At 40.8% G+C, this 20,658-nt stretch overlaps 1 protein-coding gene across 5 annotated transcripts in view; it reads right to left on the bottom strand.

The window, feature by feature from the left end:
* Positions 1 to 20,658, bottom strand: part of TRPM3 (transient receptor potential cation channel subfamily M member 3) — a 713,055-nt gene that overhangs the window by 48,938 nt on the left and 643,459 nt on the right. For all 5 annotated transcript variants that reach the window (XM_059656889.1, XM_059656891.1, XM_059656887.1 and 2 more), the window contains 2 exons: positions 19,484 to 19,735; positions 13,606 to 13,780 (listed from right to left, as the gene is read on the bottom strand). In XM_059656889.1, coding sequence (XP_059512872.1) covers positions 13,606 to 13,780; positions 19,484 to 19,735 — 427 coding nt within the window. The remainder of the gene's footprint in view (positions 1 to 13,605; positions 13,781 to 19,483; positions 19,736 to 20,658) is intronic.

Raw genomic sequence — 20,658 nt, forward strand, 5'->3', positions numbered from 1 at the left:
TGGCTGTTAATACAGATCAGTTCCAATCCTGCCACGTTATCAGAAGGGGGGTACTCTGCTCTGCTTGGAGTGAAAGCAGCCATCTGCTCCCCTGCATGGTCAGAACACTGTGCCTTTGGATAGGCGGTAGTTACAGGATGCATGACAGCCTCCTCCAGGTGGCACAGCATGGAGTTGGCAGGGCTCTCTGCTTGGGTCTCATCTGGTCCTAGTGCTGGGCTCACACTGTTTGCTCTTCCTTCCTCAGCTACCTCCACAACAAGGGCTCTCTCCCTTCCTCTCTCATTCCTTCTCTCCCTCTTTTCCTTCCTCTATTCTTTTTTTGTTTGTTAATCATCATGAGAGGATATTTTTAAATCGATTTTTAGACAGAGTGGAAAAGAGGGAGGGGGAGAGACAGAGAGAAACATCGATATGAGGGAGACACATTGCTTGGCTGCTTCCTGCACGTGCCCCAACCAGGCCTGGGGATGGAGCCTGCCACCAAGGTACTTGACCGGAATTCAACCCTGGACCCTTCAGTCTGTGGATGACACTCTATCCACTATCTAAACTGGCTAGGGCTCCTCTCTTCTTCATAGCTGAACAACAATTGCTCTCTGCACACAGACTAGAATGACGACTTGTTCAATGAATATTTCTTGAACCTAATTTAACTAAATTGCAGGAAGTTATCAACTCTAAGATTCCCTTTGAGCTCACTTTTTCCTCTCTTTCTCTGAAGCATGAATCCATGATCCTTACATTTAACTTATTCCAAATTTTAAGTTCCTTTATAATAAACTTAATGCCCTTTCACCCTCTCAACTGACAAATTTCTAACTCCTTTATACATAGTCATTGAAATCTTTTTTGATTGTGTAAAGCCGATATCAACCTTGATCTCTTTTTATTCCTTCAGGAGGTTTAATTTATGCACCGACTATTTTGTGAGCACTGACCACAGTTTTCGATGCTGAGGCTACAGCAGGGGACATGGAACTGGCATTCCAACGCATTTTTATAGTCAGGCACTGAGCTGTACAATAGGGTGGACACGAGTAACGTGCCGCTTTTAAAGTTAAAATGTAAATTAATAAAATTAAAATTAAAAATTCACTTTCTCATTCACCCTGGACACATTTTCGGGGCTCACTAGCCACATGTAACTAGAAACTACAATCTATACATATAAAGAGGTAATATGCTAATTTGTTCATTACGGTGTCCCAGTCACAAACAGTCTGTGGGTGGGGATGGGGGCGGGGACTTCCACCCCCGCTGCTAACGTCAGGCTGCCTGCGTGCATCCCTGCCCAGCACTGAGGTGAAGCTGCCTGTCTGCATCCCTGACTAAGGATGTGACACTGCCTGCGTGCATCCCCATTCAGTGCTGACGACACTGCAGGGGGTGGGGGAGGGGAGTGGGGGTGGGCTTGACGGGGGACTTCAGGCCACACCCTCATCCCACCCCCCTTCCCCCAGCGCCAGGCCAGGGGACCTCAGGCCATGTCCCCTGACTGGCAGAGCTTGACAGGGGACCTGAGGCTGCACCCCCCTGCCCAGCGCCGGGCTGGGGAACCTGATGCTGTGCCTCCCACCCAGAGGGGCTTGACAGAGGCGGGGCTGGCCAGGTCTGGGTCTCACCCAATGAGGGTGGGTCGGCTGGGTCTGGGTCTCCTGTGTTTTCGAAGTGCGTGTGGGTGGTGGGCAGGGACTTGACTCTAGGTCCCGCGGCATGCCCCAGACTCTGACAGGAGGGAGATTTTATGTACATTTTACTAATTTTCTTTCATCTCTGACACTTCTATTATAGAGAAAGGGCAAATAGCAATATTAAAATATTTCTTCTAATTAATTCCCTTTTAATGTGCATGAATTTCGTGCACCGGGCCACTAGTATCAGACAAAGCAGATCTAGACCAATTCCATTGTCACAGAAGATTCTATTGGACCGGGCTATTCCGGAAGAATCTGCTAGGCCTACTCCCATTCTAAGAGTTTAAGAAATCCCTTCGTAATACCATGAGATGATTTTTTATGACAGATTATTATTCTTTCACAAGCCACCCTCCTCTTTGGAACATGAAGATTATATCTAGAACATCTGGACCTTTAGTGCCAATAGGTTTATTTTGGGGATCCTGCTTTTATTTACAAGATGGTTAAATCAGTGAGGTAGGATCAAATTTTGAAATACTCATTTTTCCTGCCTATCTTTCAAGCAGTATTGGCTTTGTACCTGCTTAGCGGGGATGGGTGTTCAAAAAAGAAATAAGTGGACTTATAATAAAAATAAAGTTGATTTTCTGGCAGCATCTGCATTTGTGGTCTGAGAGCCACACTCACGCCTATACCAGCATTGTTTCCTTATGCACTCACTCAACAAAAGACATAATCTTCTCTTCTGATCTTTTTTATTTGAATCAGTAGAATAAAAAAATGAATGCACAAAGCAGTGTCATCTTATGTATTTGGATAAAATGTCAAGTAGGGAATTGATTCCATCCTGGACCTCTGGTTTCACACATCCCTCGACTGAAGTAGGGGGAAGGCGTGGGTGCAATCGCATGACTGGATGGTGTAGATGAGGGGTCAGTGAACTACAGCCCATGGGCCAAATCTGGCACACTTCAAAGGATTCTTGGCTTAAGCATACTGGGACTTGGGGGTCCATTTCATGTTTACTTTATCCACGGAGAGAATCACTTAGGAAGTTCATTGACTCTAGGCATGTGGCTTTCATCTTTCATAGCGAACGAAGAACTCCAGTCTTCCCGATCTATCTTCAAATTGCAGCTTTTCATTCATTCCTATGATTAGTTTGGCTGCTCTTCTCCAGCTCAACGTATTCATATCTTCCTTGAGAAACAGTGATCAGTATTATTCTTGGTGTCCCAGGCACCGTACACAATACGGCTTTGCATCAGGTAAAGATAGCCCCTTCTGTTTTATTTTTAATGCTATGTTAGATGTTTTCTAACATCATTTTGGGTTGAGTTACACACCACGATGGTGTCTCCAGTATTTAGTCTATAGCAGTGATGGCGAACTTTTTGAGCTCAGCGTGTCAGCATTTTGAAAAACCCTAACTTAACTCTGGTGCCGTGTCACATATAGAAATTTTTTGATATTTAAAACCATAGTAAAACAAAGACTTATATTTTTGATATTTATTTTATATATTTAAATGCCATTTGACAAAGAAAAATCAACCAAAAAATGAGCTCGCGTGTCACCTCTGACACACGTGTCATAGGTTCGCCATCACTGGTCTATAGTGATTATCTTTTACCTGTACTTGATTGTATCTAGCTAGAGTATGGAATATTCTTGTTTTTTTAGTGACTAATTTAATCTTAAACATGCTCATTGTAAACATTCTCTGCTACTTTTCTGCTGACACACACGAAGCCTCTCTGAAGTCCCTTGCTGTTGGCTTAGTATTCAGGATTGTCATAAACTTTAGTTTCTTCTCTATCTAAATCTTGTAAACTCCCATTTTTATTTTTTAAAAATATTTTTATTGATTTCAGAGAGGAACAGACAGAAACATCAATGATGAGAGAGAATCTTTGATCAGCTGCCTCCTGCACACCCCCCACCGGAGATCGAGCCCGCAACCCAGGCATGTGTCCTGACTGGGAATTGAACCGTGACCTCCTGGTTCATAGGTCAATGCTCAACCACTGAGCAATGCTGGCTGGGCCAGACTTCCATTTTTAGATTATTTTTCACATGCTGAAGAGCACAAGTTTCAACATAGTTTTTAAGGAAGCCATACTGATTTGCCTTTATGGAGGGGCACACAATTTTTATCCCCTTCCCCCAACTCCGTGATAAGTTATTTCCTCATAGAGACAAAATAGTTCCAACAACTAGATGGGAAGTAACTTTTCTCTCCCAAGTACAACTTTTTGGGAAGTGGTTTGGTGCTCTTTTGAAAAGGTTTCGAGAATTTCAAACATGTCCCATCTGCTGATGCCTTCCTTTCCATAGGACTTACTTGGGGTATTTGTGCTAGAGTAGAAAAAGCATAGGCTTTGGAGTCATGAAAACCAAAGATGTACCCAAAATACTCTGCTAATGGCAGAGTTACAATGCAGGCTGAAACGGGTCAATTGGACCAAGCACTAAATTTAATTATAGACAATATATTAGCAAGTTTAGACAAGGTTAAAGAAAAATTGAATACCCCAAGTTGATAATAAGAGCTCATTCTTGTGAAAGGTGTTTCTCTAGTATCACAGACCACTGCTAATTTCAAAAGGAGAGCCTCCTCTGAGATAGAGAATTCCCCCCACCATCTGGGGAGGTTCCTCTTTAGAATCTGGTTGCTCTGCATCACTACACAAAGACTAGAGTTCCATCCTTTTAAGGCACCAGAACAATCTGTCCCCAGTACGATCTTGAGCAAAGGTCACTAGACTGCCTGTGAGACCTAGGTACCTAGATACCATTAGCCTCATCTGGCCTCTTAGACTACTAGGGTTCCAGTCTTCAGCTGCCTCAGAACTCTGGAAAAGTTATTCCCACCAGACTTCCTTTACCTATCATCCTTTATTCCTGCAACGCAAAGCCCTCTGGTCAACTATCCTCCCCTATGCTACTGTCCTCAAATAACACTGGGCTTTCTGACCACTGAATTTTCCCATCACTCCTCCCTTTCCTCCCTTGCTCCAGAGCCTTCTGAAACACCCTTGGCACTGAACACAACTCTACTGCTGTCTCTTATGTTTATAAGCCCACTAGAGGCCCGGTGCACGAAATTTCGTGCACAGGAGGGGGGTCCCTGAGACCGGCCCGCACCCTCCTGCAGTCTGGGACCCATCACTCCTTACTGCCCGCCTGCAGCAAAGGTGGAAGAGGCTCCCACCATTGCCATGGTGCTCGCCAGCCCTGAGCCCAGCTTCTGGCTGAGCAGCACTCCCCCTGTGGGAGTGCACTGACCACCAGGGGTCAGCTCCTGAATTGAGTGTCTGCCCCTTGGTGGTCAGTGTGCATCATAGTGACAAGTCGTTTCGCCATTTGGTCAATTTGCAATTAGGGTTTTATTATATAGGATATTTTCTTGCCTTAAACAAAACCCATTTTGCAGGAAGACACCACCTTCTTGTAACATTGTCAAATGGAAATTGTATATTCTTGTACACCCACCACTGTCATTCCCATAAGCAATGTCTGCATTTTCATTGATAGTCTTCCTCTTCCAAATCACTGTTTTACACTCCTGTGCAAAGAGCCCTTTCTTTGAGTTTCAGGTCATCCTGACCAGAGTCTTCTTTTTCACACCTCCTGTCATTTTTACAAACACTTCAATATTTGTATTAACAAACACTGAAGAACCTAGCTTCAAGACACCTGAAGACCTCAATTCCAGCATATCCTGGAATCCATTCTCATGGCCATCTCTAGACATTGTTATTAACTGAGTAGTTTCACCTTTTAATTCTAAATGGCAATTTACTATTTTCTGACCACATCATCTTATCATCATTACTCTTAGGATTCTTAGTTCTCAATTTACTTGGTGTTCAGGCTAGACCAGGGGTGGGCAAACTTTTTGACTCGAGGGCCACAATGGGTTCTTAAACTGGACCAGAGGGCTGGAACAAAAGCATGGATGGAGTGTTTGTGTGAACTAATATAAATTCAAAGTACACATCATTACATAAAAGGGTACGGTCTTTTTTTTTTTAGTTTTATTCATTTCAAATGGGCCGGGCCGTAGTTTGCCCACAGCTGGACTAGAAGATAACAGTCATTTTATTCTCAATAAATTTGACAGGCTCGGCTTCAAGTCTCATTTTTGACAAAGTAGACTGGGCTAGACCTTTGATCACTTTTTTTCCTCCTAGGTACTTACTAACATTATACCTTTATTTTTAATGTTTATTGTTTTTGTTAATCCTCACTCAAGGATATTTTTCCCTTGTTTTTGTTGTTGTTGTTGTTTGTTTTTAGAGAGAGTGGAAGGGAGATGGGGGGGGGAGAGAGAGAGAGAGAGAGAGAGAGAGAGAGAGAGAGAGAGAGAGAAACATAGATGTGACACATCAATTGGTTGCCTGTCACACAACCAGGGCAGGGAATTGAGTCTGCAACCAAGGTAGGTGCCCTTGACCAGAATTGAATCCGGCTCCATCCCTGACCCAAACTGGTCAGGACTATACTTTTATTTTCTTCTCTTGCCATCTTAGATCTCAAAAGGCGTAACTTTAAGAACACTTGCAAGCATCTTCAGAAAGGCTAGTCCTCTTTCTTTCTGCCATACTGATACTGAAAAGCTTCAACCTTAGATTAATCCAATTATTTGTTTTACTTGATCTGGACTGCTGAGTCTTGACTGAGAAAATAGAAAACTGAGCTATGCAAATCGGTGGTCCTAAGCAATTCTTTGCTATGTACTGACTTCCCAGAGTGGTGATTACAAAACATTAGAGTAGTTCCCCTTATCCAAGGTTTCGCTTTGAGGTTTTAGTTACCAGTGGTTAACTGCAGTCGAAATAATTAAATGAAAAATTCTAGAAGTAAACAACTCATAAGTTTTAAATTGTGCGCTATTCTGAGTAGCGTGATAAAATCTCACACCATCCTACTCCGTCCCACCCAGGATGTGAATTATTCCCTTGTCCAGTGTATCCATACAGTGTACTCCCCTCTCATTAGTCACTTAGTAGCCCTCTCAATGATCACAGTGCTTGTGTTCAAGTAACCCTTATAGCAGCCTAACTTCACTACGTCACAATCCCTATGTAATTCATCTCACTTCATCTCATCATGTAGGCACTGTATCATCTCATATCACAAGAAGGGTGAGTACAGTACAATAAGACATTTTGAGAGAGAGGGAGGGAGGGAGGGAGAGAGAGAGAGAGAGAATGAGACGATTCACAGAACTTTTATTATGGTATAATTGTTCAATTTTATTATTATTAGTTATTATTAATCTCTTACTGTTCCTTATTTATAAATTAAACTTTATCTTAGGTATGTATGTATAGGAAAAAACATAGTATATATAAGGATTCAGTACTATTTGTGGTTTTAGGCATTCACTGGAGGTCTTGGAAAGTATTCCTCAGGGATAATGAGGAACTACTGTACTCTTCTTCTCAAAGCCCCACTTAATTGATACCTCCCATACACATACAACACTTCTCTCTCTCTTCCCTAGTAAATGCTTCACCTTGATGCTCATCTACTCTTTAAATCACTGTAATTGTCTTTTGCACTCACCACTGAAATGATTATTCTCTAGCCAAAATTACCAGTGACACCCTAAAGGTCTCATTGAATGAACACTTCTAAACATTCACCCAATTGAACTCTTATCTTGCATTTGATACTACTGATTCCTCCATTCTTAGCATTCTACCCTGGACTTCTCTTTACTCTCTACCTGTCTCCCCTGGCAAGCTTACTCTCTTCTATAGCTTTGGCAGATAGTTGTGTTCTTGATCTCCAAATCTCTATGTCTAGTCTAGCTCTTTCTAGTTAGCTCCAGAGTTTGATATATAAAATAGACTTCTTCATGGTTTTCTGGGAATTCCCATGGGAATCTCAAACTCAATCCAATCCCAACTGATCAACTCCCTTCCTCCCTATCCTTCTTCTTCCCAGGTTCTCTACATCAGTAAATGATATCACCTTTTAGACCAAGCATGTCAAACTCGCGGTCTGTGGGCCGCATGCAGCCCACAACGAATATTTTTGTGGTCCAGCCAATATAACGGTATGTAAGAAACCGTTTTAATAAAAATTTCGTAACTTACTTTTTAAAATATCCTGTTATACATAATTATTAATAACGAACTACAATGTTCGCTAATGACTGATAACTATAATTGTGTTGCATTCATTTCCCTTACATGCCTTACATGCAGGCACACCATTTCTCTCCGCTAATACTAGCAGCAAATATTTTAGCAGCTGATTCCCAAGTCATTAGTCTTGTACTGACTTGTTTGGTGTGCACAATAGGAAATATTTCGCTTTCGGAGAACAAGAAAAATAGGTTTATTTGCATTATGCTTATTAATTTGTGCAGTTATTCAGTGTCTGGTAAGTTAATGTTGAAGAAAAAATATTAAATTTTATTAAAATGTTCTATTATTTTATGTTAACGATTACTCATTTTATTTCAGCCCTTGTATTTAGCATGTCTCTATCAAAATAAACCTACATTTCTATGAAAATTGAAGCTTTTGGTTTTTTTTGCGGCCCACATAAACTTAAACCTTGTTTATTTGGCCTGTGTTAGCCTTTGAGTTCAACACGCTGGTTTTAGACTAAGCCAGAAACCTTGGAGTAACCTTCAATTCCTTTATCTTAAATCCTCATCCACTTCCCCCTCTACCTCCATCTTCACCATCTGACTTCTGTCCAGGCGCTTCTGATTTCACCTTCCTGAAGTCTCTTCTCCGCCCCAACTGCTGTTGCATTAGCTAATGTCCTCTCACCTCCCATCCCAACTCCTTTTATGGACCCTTTACAGTTTTGCTTGATAGCTCTCACTAAATCATATACCAGATCATGGCATTATCCAAGCAAGGAGTGTGAGACTTCCAAGATCTATACTCCTGTCTCTCTCTTCAGACCCATCTGTCCTGCTTCCTGTCTCCTGCCCTTCATCTTACAGTCAGCCATATTAAGTTACCTGCCGTGCCTGGAACTTTCCATGCTCACTCTCAGTGTGGAATGCCGTTCTTCTCTCTCTCACTCCTCTGCTCCTTTCTGCATAGCAAACATCTGCTCATATTTCAGGGCTCAGCCCAATCTTCTCATTCTTTGCAAGGTTATACCTATTGGGCTCCTACTCTCACCCCAGAAGAACTGACTTCTTTCTTGTTTGGGCTCCATCTCCACATAATCCTGTCAATATCAGTTTGACTCTCCTGGACTGTAAGCTCCGTGAAGACAGTTTATCTGTCACGTGCATCCCTATACCTCAGTGTCCAGCTCATTAATAGAAAAATATCTAGTGAATGAGGAATGGACCAATTAAAAATGAAGGCCAAGCTGGGAGCAAAGGCTAAGTGAACATTGTGATAGTGGAACAAATGTTGATCACACTGCATACTGAATCATCACAAGGGCCTGTCTGCCGATAGTGCTGCTGTCTGTAAACCCACTAAGCCTCAATGTGCATTGTAAACAAGTCAGGTAGGTATTCCCGAGAATGGAAGCTGACTTTCAGGGACAGAAGATGGGGGTGGTGGCTCATATTGGCCAGCTTCCTTAGCAATTTGTGTAAACAAAACCCAGCAAAACAATTCCCCCTCTCCCAAAAGTTGGCACTGTCTCAAGTGTTTCTTCTCCAAAACACTTTGTTTGGCCAGGCAACACTCCCCGTGCAATAACTGTTGGGCATTAGTGTGCGCTGCATCCTTTAGAGGTCAGTCCTGAATACCAAACAGATGCAGAGCCCGAGTCCCCAGAACTGGAGCCTAACAATTGAAATGCATAACAATATCCATCTTCTCTGTTCACACTGCTCTAAGCTTCACCATAAGCAGGCACATTTTAGAGACTGGCCTTGAGGTATTCTAATTTCCACACCTGAAGAGAGGAACAAATACTTTGAGGCAGAAAAGTAATGCAGGAGAGGGTGTTAGCTTTCATGCTCACTCATACTCTGTTTCCTGATAAAAACAGCACTTCAAATCAAGTCAACATCACAAAGACAACAGGGGTACAAAAGAGTGAGGATTTTTTTAATAGAAAAATTTTGTACTAATTAATTAAGTAGAGCAAAACCAAACCAAACCAACAAAAGAACGCCCTCTTATTCCAGATTACCTATTAATTTCAGATGGAAAGCCCTAGGCAGTAAGAGAAAATAAAATTGACCCACGCGTTAAGTAGACTGGCTAATTTAGGGCGAATGGAAACAGCCAAATATTAAGTTGTCATGGTAGAAAGCAGTGCTTTCGTATTACTACCCAAACTTGTAAAAACACTCAGAGAAGCAGAAAGAAGGACTAAATTTAGAGTCTGGTTTAATGCATTCAAGAGCATGACTCATTTCCCCCCTGTCCTGGTACGGCCTAGGGAATCTGTGTGTACGACAGGCAACACAAGGATGGCTTGTAAATAAAGAGTTGTTTCATTCATTCAGAGGTGGGAGGAATCTGCCAACAAAGGTGAACTTCCAGGTACCTCACACACCCAAACAGAACCAGATTTCTCAGCTGGCGAGAGGCCCACTAGCTTTGCCCTGGCCTTGGCATGAACATGCTGGAAATTGATCTTGCTGCGCCTCTTCTCTAAGTGGCTTTTTACCTCACTTGGGCTCCAGTGGGATCCTGACCAGCTCTCAGAAGCCATGCAACATGGGTCACCTTAATGAGATGCCCAAAAGAATATCATCATTTGGTAGCAAGCATTTAGCAACCGGTAGCCTAAGTCACCTCAGGGTGGCCCCTAGGCTGGGTCTTAGGGAGTTAGCATTTTACAAACACCTGGGGTGATTTTGAGCTATTCGGAAAAAACAAAGTGAAAACAAACAGACCAACAGGCAAGTTCTATTCCCATCAGTTAATCAGGGTGTTGGTCAAAGTGTCCAGACAGAGCCGCCCATTGCTGTCCCTTCCCCAGTTTCACCATCTGCTGCTTCCAACCACGTATTTGCACTCACTTCTGCTCCCACCACCAAAACAGATATTTTAGCCTCTACAGATTACGGAGATTAAAGCCAGACTATCATTTGTGTTAACTCAACCTGGTTTAGAGGTAAAAGCACCTATGTTATTTTGTGAGTTTACAGTGACTCCATTCTTTATTATTTTTCTTTTAGTCTGTAAATACATTTGGAAAGTAACCTTATAAGTCTTATTCTAGCTTTATTGGCTTTACTAGATAGTCTCTGGGTTTAGGGAAAACTACAAAAAGCAAATGTACATAGAAAATCTGTTGTTCACTATCATTGCTCCCAGAAGTGAGGGCATCAAAGCTGTTCTCCCTTCTGGGGTGTAAGATGGAGGTTAGTAACCCAATCCTAGGGCCCCATTATATATCCATATATATTCATCCCAATGAAGAAAGATTATTTCCCCAAACATGAAATGGGTTCAGCAATTTTGCAGTTAAAAGCAAAAAGTTAGATATAGAGCGCGTGCATTATGTTAGAAATGAGTCGCTCTGAGGTGTGTGTGAATGAGCAGCACTTGGAGAGGCCCACACAGGGCACAAGGCAGCATGGAATTGGTAGGCCCTGGGCAGGGCTGTGGGTCAGGTGGATATGAGATCCGATCAGCCTGAACACATGCTTCACAAACCAACCTAGACACGGCACAGAAAAGAGGCAAGACACTACAGGGCAGCATAAATGATGTGTACCTTTCTCAAATAGCTTGGTACTTGGGTCTCCCAGGCAGTTCTGAATGACCGGGTGGGGCAGTCACCCAATCCCCCTTGGGCCCACCCAGTGCCATAGCATGAAAATCAAATAATTTAGAGGACAGGGATAGTCAATGACCTTGGCCAAATGTGATGACAGATTTGGCGGAATCTTTCTATACCCATTTGAGAAAGGACAAATAGTCTTTAGCACTCTAGATAGAAAACTGGCTGATTTAGCTTAGAACAGTGGCTTCGAACAGTTCCTTCAGAATATCAAGAAGGAAGTGGTTAGGGGAAGCGTGTCATGAAGGTTGCATCCAAGGCTGGGTCTGTTACATAGTGGGATTTGGGGTAGAAATTTATCCTCACACACATAGAGCACCACAGATCTAATTAACAATGTGGGAAATCTATTTTCATACTTCACTCACACGAAACACCTCTCTTCTGTATTCGGGGTGGTTTTCAAGTTCTAAACTACAATCAGCCCTTCTTTTAAAATAACAATAATAAATCCTCTTATTCAGCCAGATGGTGGTGTCTGTTGCACTAGGCTGGGTTCATAGTACAACATCAATAAATGGCCACTTGTAGAGGGACAGACAGAATCCCATTCATAAAACACACCTGTACCTCCCTTTCTCTCCCATCCCCAAATGTTACCTTGTCAAAATACCCGGGGGGCTGAGTCTCATTTTAGGGAACAAAGGAAAATGAGAAAAGGCAAAATAATGTAAGTGGAAAGCAATTTCTTGGGGGGAGAAATAGTACATTTGGTCTCTGAGGAGAAGGATCATTGGTGGGCTTTTGAAGTATTGTTTTGCCTCGAGGGACCATTTGAAAGGATGATTCCAAAAGAGTTTTCTCTGGAAAGCTGTCTTGGTGAAGGCTGCACATTGTCAACCAAAGATATTTCAACTAGGAGACGGAGTCAAAATTCTTCCTCAGTGAGTTGGCTGAGTCTTATGAAATGAATATTTGTTCCAATTAGCCTTTTTGCCTCAGAAAACTCATTCTGAGAGGGAAAGGGTATTCGTTCAAAATCCACCAAGGAAGGGAAAATGACGTAGAGGTATGGTCTGTCTCCTGTGGACACAAGCCCTTCCCTGGCCTGCAGGATTCACACTCTTTGGTGCTTTGTCCTTATTTTCCTGGTCTCAGTGCTACCTGGGGCTGGCGGGGGTGGAAGAGGGATGCTGACTAGAGTCTGCTCTTACTCTTAATAAGCTCTACTACCTGGTTATGTAACCTTAATCCATGTCCACAGTCCAGGGCTCAAATGGCTGGCCTGTCAGCAAAAAAATGTCTGAGAAATGTTAATTCAACAATGTTGGAGGGATGTTATTTCTAGAGCTAAAGTCCTCAGGGGAAATGAGAAATAGTTGCTCCTGGGATTCGACTCCTCCACACCGAAAGATTTTTCTTTCCTGATGCTTTCCTCTCAAACAATTTCCCAATGCCTGGTGTGCCCTGACATTTGGTCCAAATACAATTCTGGAACAGACTCCTAGGATACAACTATCTTCACACTCTATACAAGGCGAGTGTTTATTATTGAGAATCAGCACCTATTAGGGCTTGAAACATCAGGGGCCTGGCTGCTGCTGCTGCTTGCTCCCCACACTAAATCACTTCATGATATAGATACTATTTTATGTTTAGCCTTTAGAGCAAGCAACTCAATTTATAACCTAAGGCATTTTCCATACTTCCAGGCAATGAATACTAGCTTCTGTGGAGTCTCAAAAGTGCATAATTTAAGACAGTGGGGAAAGGAGCTGGAGAATAGTTTCCAGTGCAAGGAAAACACCATGCAGATGTTGGCCCTCACTCTTGAATTCTGATGGTGAAATTGAGAATTGTTTATTTGTTCTTAAGTCAAACCCAAGGAATTTATTTTTTACAGGCTAGGGTAGGGGTGGGGAGTAGTGATGTAATATATTACTAATACTGAAATAGTCAACACATGGCCCTAGGATTTTAAATTCCCAAAGAATTTCAATCTTGTTAAATGGTTTATTTCTTGATCAAATTTGGCATAGCAGATGTTGATTCGTGTCATAGAAAGGACATACCTGAAGAAACACCTGAGGATTACTTTGCTAAAATTGTATATTCACCTTCTGTAATTGTTTTTTTGTTTTTTTTTCCTCCAAGATAGCAAGCTAGGAATTGGTCCTCTATCTTGAGCCATTTATTGAGAACAAACAAATGAACTTGGAAAAGACATGACCCGATTGAAGTTAAATACCTGACTTTGGTGTATGAGAATCATAAACTTGCTTACGGTCTATCTGGTCCGCAAACACCTCCCCATAAATCATCCAATAGGGCATGTAGAAGATGTTCTTGGCCAACTTCCATGATGGCTCCTCATTGGGAAAGAGAATGGCTTGCCTGGCAACCCCAAAACTCATCAGCACCACCAGCATAATGATGACAAAGTACATCATGTCTATCATCTGGAAGGGTGGGGAAGCAGAGGGAGAAACAAAAGAAAACTCATATGATTGAATGTTCCAATGACACTGACCTTGATGGGAAACTTTGAAGGAGGTTCACTTTCGATAATGCTGATAAGGGATGTTTAGATAGGGAGCTGTGCCCAGATAAAAGGACACTTGGTTTATTGAAACCAATGTCCATGGAATGCTATAAATAACTCAAAAGATCATTAAAAACAAACAAATCCTCAAATATATGCCCAATGGAACCCCTTCATTTTCCATTGTTGTCTATGGGATCTAGTCAAAACCAGACTTAGGAGTCAAGTAGCATAGAAGCTTGGGTATCTATATGAATTTAGTACTAACTTTTTCTCTGCTCTCATGGGAGGCAAATGTCCTTCTTGGTTTCTTCCTTATTAGCAAAATTGGAATTGGGACAGTTGAACTATTTGAAGAATTATTGTAATGTTGTAAATTCTCTAAGTTCTAAAAAGCTAATGAAGAGGTAGAAGCTCATGAGAATAATCATTTGTAAACAAAGCTAGGCCAACAAATATCCATCATATTCCATCTTCTCCTTGTAGCCCCACCTCACTGCATGGTATTCTACAATAAACCTGTCTTACAGAACCACTCCTCCTGTACTTCTCCTGCAGCATATGCTATCAGTTAGGAAGAGTGTTTTCATAGGCATTAGAATCAGGTAGCCCATTCCTGTGCCAGCTGTTGAAAGGTTGGATTTTCATCTTGACATGTTTATAAAATTCTCTTTTGACTGCTTTCAAGTACAATGTTATCGCTTGTTTCTCTTTCTTTTTTTGTTTGTTTTTATGACACATGCAATTTGGGCTCTGTTTCTTATATGCCAAATTACTTTCCTATTATCACCAAAAATAGATGAGAATGTAATAACTATTATTTTACCTGGTCAGAACCCACTGTCTTCTTCTTTTAGAAACAGTTCCCACCCATTTTGGCCAGGTTTGGTTAAACATGGTACCACACCCTCTGGCAACAGCAGTCACAGGAGGGAAGCACGTGACACAAGAATCCGACCAGAATCCTTTCTTTGGATATTTTTCAGCTGAAGCTGGGAAAGAGGCACTGCCTTTATCTCTCTGTAATGATGTTAATCCAGAGTGTCTGAGTTAAGTGCCCCACTACTGATCAAAGTGAATGAAGCAGATATTTGAGAGAAAGAGAGAGAGAGAGAGAGAGAGAGAGAGAGAGAGAGAGAGAGAGAGAGAGACACCTAACAGTGGTTGAGAGCCTAACTGCAGTAGCCCTTAAGGCCAGTTCCATCACATCATTGCAGGCTATAAATCTATCTATCCCTCCTGGGTGTAAGCCAGTTGGAGATAAGTTTCTATCCTTGCATCAAACCATCTAATACAAAAGGCTAATTTTTCTTGGATATCAAACTTCCTCAAAGGATGCCCACCCATGAAGATAATTGATGGTAATCTTATCAAGGATAATAAAGGCTTTAAATTAGTTTTAAAATTTTATTTTAAAAAAGTGCATTCCATGGTGCCTGTTATTGGAATTACAACATTACAGCCTTCCTGTTTGCATTAGGACACTGGGGGCTCAATATATTTTATGTCAATTTATCAACTTTCAAGGCAACTTCAAAATCCATCTCTCAAGTATTATGTGACTTTGAAACTAAATAAGAGAGAGTCTCTCAAAAGATGACATTAATTCTTATTTGTTCACTGTCCTTAAAATATATATGCTAGTCAATTAGTTATTCCTTTTACAACTTAGAGGCCTCAGAACTCTCTTAAAATGAGCAAGCCAGCTGTGTTGAAACAGTTTTATAGAAAACAAGGGTCTGCTTCTCATCTTTGCTCTTTTTTTATTTTGTAAAATTCTTTCATTATTTATTTACAAGAAGTTCTACCAATGAAGAAACACTAATGGGTTTTTCATGTTATATTTATTTAGATTGACTAAGAGGGGTGGGAAGAGGAAGGTGTGTACTCATGAGATTTAGGAGCTGGTCTGATGCAAGAAAACTCAGCCAGTAAATATAGCAACTGTTCTAACTTCTCAGGACGGTTTTCATTCAGATTGATTGTGATATTTACCCAAAGGATCAAGATAATCAGAGAGCAGAGACATTCTTCCCAAACACTCAATTTCATACATTTCAAAGAAGTCTTAGCTTCCATTCAAATACCAAAATCTAATAGAGCGGAGTGCAGAAATAGAACATTATGGGTGAGAACTGGGGCTGGCTACTTATGTCTTAAAGCTAATTTGTCCAGTTGGTTCAGTATTAAGAGACCTGATTCTTATATTCTTTGATTGTGTTTTATAGAGAAGAGTATATACTCTAGTGGCTAAGCACGGGTTCTCAGGTGTCAGACTACCTGAGTTTTTTCCTCTTGGCTTTGCTAGTAAAAACAGCGAGGTGGTCTTACTTAATCTTGTGTGTTTTGTTTTATTTTGTTTTCATTTTCAAGATGGTGATAATAACAACAACAATAATAATGCATATTGTTTTGTAAGGATTACATGAGATAATATGTGAAATGCTTCATGTGGGTAGTTTTCAGTAAATGTTAATGTATTATTATTATTAGAATTGGAAGAAGGTCAGTCTGTGGAGTCAGGTAGACAGAAGTTGGAATCCTGCTTTTGTCCCTTGCCCAATTTCAATTTATTCCACTATTTAATTCATGGTGATGAAATAGGTTATAATGATGATGACCTATCTGACATGGAGTTTGGCACATAGTAAATGAAAGCTATTATTGCTGTTGTTTTTATTCTTATATTTCATTATATAAGTAAGCTTAGCACTAGGCTTGGAGAATCCCACTGAGAAGTGGGATCCTGGATCTAAAGATCAGTGGGAATCATACTTGATCAGTATTGTATTCAGGTACCTTAACAGCTGTGTCTCTCCCTAGACCACAGGGCACAGTTACTTGGAAGCTCAGCACTGAATAGAAACTCTCTAATGCTGAGGGACTTTCAGTATAATCACATCTGGGCATATTTTGTTAACCTCCCAGCCTGGCAGTCCATCTGGCTCCCTGATAAATTCTATAGGCACATTTTACCTACCTTCTGGATCAGTGACTCAATTATTAAACCAATTATCCTAAAAACCCTGTAGAGAACAAAGCCCCCAAATACACTCATTTTCTACTTATTCTTGACTGATAAATGAAATCATTCATAAGTTAGAAGGTAGAGAAAATGCACTACGTCTTTCTTGCTTATTCCATAGTAAGGTTAAATTCTAATAAAAAAGGGATAATTATGCCATCATTAAAATGATAGACGTGGATTTTAAAATAATCTTGCCGCTTTAGTTTGACTTTAGTTATTTCAAATATTTAAATGCCACTCAACCTTTTTAAAGTAATGTATTTGGTTGGTTTGGGTCTTTTCAGATTTTACTTATTGAAATAAAATAAGGTAACAATTAATTAGAATAAAGCAACCAATCAGATTATGTAATCACCCAATGTAGTGTTTCTCAACAGGGGGTATTTTGCGCCCCTACCCCACCCTCCCACCCCCAGAACATATGGCAATATCTAGAGACATTTTTAGTGTGTGGTGTGTGTGTGTGTGTGTGTGTGTGTGTGTGTGTACATACTACTGGCATCAGTGGGTAGAAGATGCTGCTAAACATCCTATAATGCACAGGACAGCCTCCCAGAACAATGAATATTTGAGTCCAAAATATCAATAGTGTCAAGATTGAGAAAATTTGGCCTAATTTTATAGCTGGTACAGTCCTTCACTTTCATTGGGCCCATTTAAGAATCCATTTGACAATCTCATTGGCAGCTTCTCCTCTCTGCTCAGAAAATTCATACAGTCACATATTTTTATATATAACTTTGGTAAAGGGTCCACTGATTCTCCCTTCTAAATGTCTCCCGTAGACTCTAAGTTGAGACTCTGCTTTTAGACATAGGAATTTTCACCACAATCTCAAATTCACTACTGAAGTAGAAAGAAGATTATATAACAGGCAGTGTAATAGAGTAAGATGCTCTTCTTTTTTTCTATCCAAAATACCCAAATGAACTGGGAAACAGTTTTGGGATTAGTCTTAAATTCCAGCTTGTTCAATTTAAGTTTTTCCTCTCTAGAATGGGTTTGGAATATTTTCCCTAAACAATGCTGTTGTTATACACACCAAGCTTTTGTACAAAAGTGTTAGGAATAGAGCAGAATAACTATACTCACCAATTTCTCCCCATTTCATTGTATTTTAACAGATATAATATGAACATAATAACAGATAGAATTTATCAACTACCTACTATGAGCCACCTACTGTTGGCTATTTAACATGTGTAATTTCTAATGATCACAACAACCTTACAAGCTCTGCATCTATTATAACTACTTAAGAAATGATTAAACTGAGTTTCAAAGAGGTTAAATGAATTGATCAAGGTGTCATCACCCCTTCCTTTTGGATTCAAGTTTTCCCTCTCTTTGCATGACTTTGTCAGTGCTTTTGTAGGAAGAGTTGGTTACTTAAGATTCCTTTTAGTAGAGTTTCACACACATTCACATAATAAATATTGATTTGTTGACTGAAAGGTAAGCAGAAATAACGTATATTATTTTAAAACTTGAGTAAGAATGATAAAGAACACCTATTGACCAATTGTTGGTTTCAATAGCTCATAAATGGAAGTGGAGTGGAGGTTACTAACGAAGAGGCTTTTCGATAAGAGGTGTTTGGCATTATAGAATGAATGGGTTGGCTTTTCCACATATGTGCTGTAAAGGTGAAATAGAGGATATACTGAGAAAAGTGGAAAAACAGACTTAGAAAAACCAAAACAACTCAGGCTCTGATTCTTCCTCTGGTGAGTCTGGAGAGGGAGCTGGTTTACTTGGGCTCTCCCAGGTTCACACTAATGCTGTTCCCCTAGGGCTTGGTCTTTATGGAGGTCTGGAAACTGATGTGGCCAAGAAGTTGGAACAACTCCACAGCCATTGTGGGAAGCATATTAGTTTGCCACTTGGGATTCATTAAAAAAAAAAAAAAAAAGATAAGTAGGGCATCATCATAGGACCTAGTTTTTAACAGACATCATTTTCCGGTAGTGTAATAAGACACATGATATAGTGATAGAACTTAATGGTCAATTCGAGCACAACCTAACAACTGAATTCAAATAAATGATGTTTTTCTTCTCTTTGCGTAGGGAAAGGCATTTTCTTAGCACTTCATTAAAAAAAAAAGTAATGTTAAAAATCTTAAAAATCTGTTATATATTTGGAGTGGAGACTTACTCCTCCAAGATCCAGCAAAAATATAACCTCCATTTGAAACCCTCCCTGACCTCCACTCTCTTTTCTATGTTCCTGTTGTACTTTACATACATGTCTATTACAGCATTCTCACCCTGAATGGTAATTACTTCTCTTCTTCCTATCTTCAATCTCATGGAATTTGTGTACCTAAATCCTAGTCCAGTGCTTGGCACAAAATATATACTCTTTATATAGTTTTCAGTAAGTAAATGTGTGAGTGATGGCTGATTGTCCAGTTATGTATATAGATGCAGCCAAACTCCAGAACACGCAAAAGGGATTAAAAAATAAAACCCCCCCAGGACCATATCAGTTAGACCTTGACAGCAGGCCCAAATGAATTACCTCCCTCTCCCTATTATTCCCACTCCTCATTTGAGAATTTATCACATGGAATCAGAGAATTCTACTTACCATTTTTCCAATCATCATTACGTATGGGCCCAAGTATTTGTTCACGCCAAAGATGTCCAACAGACGGATGTACCAATAAATGATGTTCACACAATAGATGACCCTCCCATCGCTCCTGAAGGGCTGGTCTTGGAGACGAAGGATCATTCCAACAGAGAACAGAAGGATGGCTATGAGGTCCGTGACATTCCAGTACTCCTGCAGCCATACCTTCACTTTCTGTAGCAACTTCCCTGGCTCTGACATCAGAATCTAAGGGGCAAGGAAGAGAGTGGGGCTAGTTAGGATTGCGGTCTATATTCTCAGCCCAGTTGGAAAGTGCTTGGCCTATTAATTGACAACTGTAGCTTGTTTTCTTTTCCTGTGTCTACTGGAATACTTGCATGCTGTCAATGTACAACTGGGCAAAGTGTGGGCCATCCAGAGGCAAATATTCCAGAGGCAGACATAAGTAATAAGTTTGATCTTTAGGGTTGCCTTACAATTCCTAGACACGAATTAGGGTTTCCCCTATAAAATGATTGATTCCTAATAGCCCAGAAAGCTCTGAAATCCTCCTCCATCTAAGTCAACAGCACCACCCTATTGAATTACTCAGACCACCATCTTGGAGGACCCCTTTATTCTCCTCTTTCACACCAGATTCTTTACATCAACATGTCCTATCACCTCTATTTCTAAATCCAACCCAATCCAAGCACTTCTCACCATCTCCACTGCTGCCACTCCATTGTAAGCCCCATCACATCTCCCAGATGACTGCCACAGCCTTCTAACTGGCATCCCTGCCGCCACTGTTGCCCGCGCTGCCTCAACCCGTTCTCTGAGCAGCATACTCTTTACAAACGGAAGCCATGCTCTGGGTGGGGATTCCACAGTTGTATGTACAGGTAAAAACTCATCAAGCTGTATTCTTAAAAGTTGTTCATTTCCTTACAAGTAAATTACACCTCAATTTAAAAAGAGAGAGACTTGAGAGATAAACAAGAACAATAAATACTAAAGCCAATTTTGATAACTGAATGCTCCAATCATCTGATGCTTTCATTACAGAGAAAGATCCAAGCTCCTTGATGTGACCTCATTTGATGGCCCACCATACTCTCCTCATTCCCCATCCTGCAGCCATGGCGGTCTGCTCTTAAGCATGGCAAGTCCATTCTAGGTGCAGGCCA

Source organism: Myotis daubentonii, chromosome 11 (assembly GCF_963259705.1).
Source record: "Myotis daubentonii chromosome 11, mMyoDau2.1, whole genome shotgun sequence".
Classification (NCBI taxonomy): Eukaryota; Metazoa; Chordata; class Mammalia; order Chiroptera; family Vespertilionidae; genus Myotis; species Myotis daubentonii.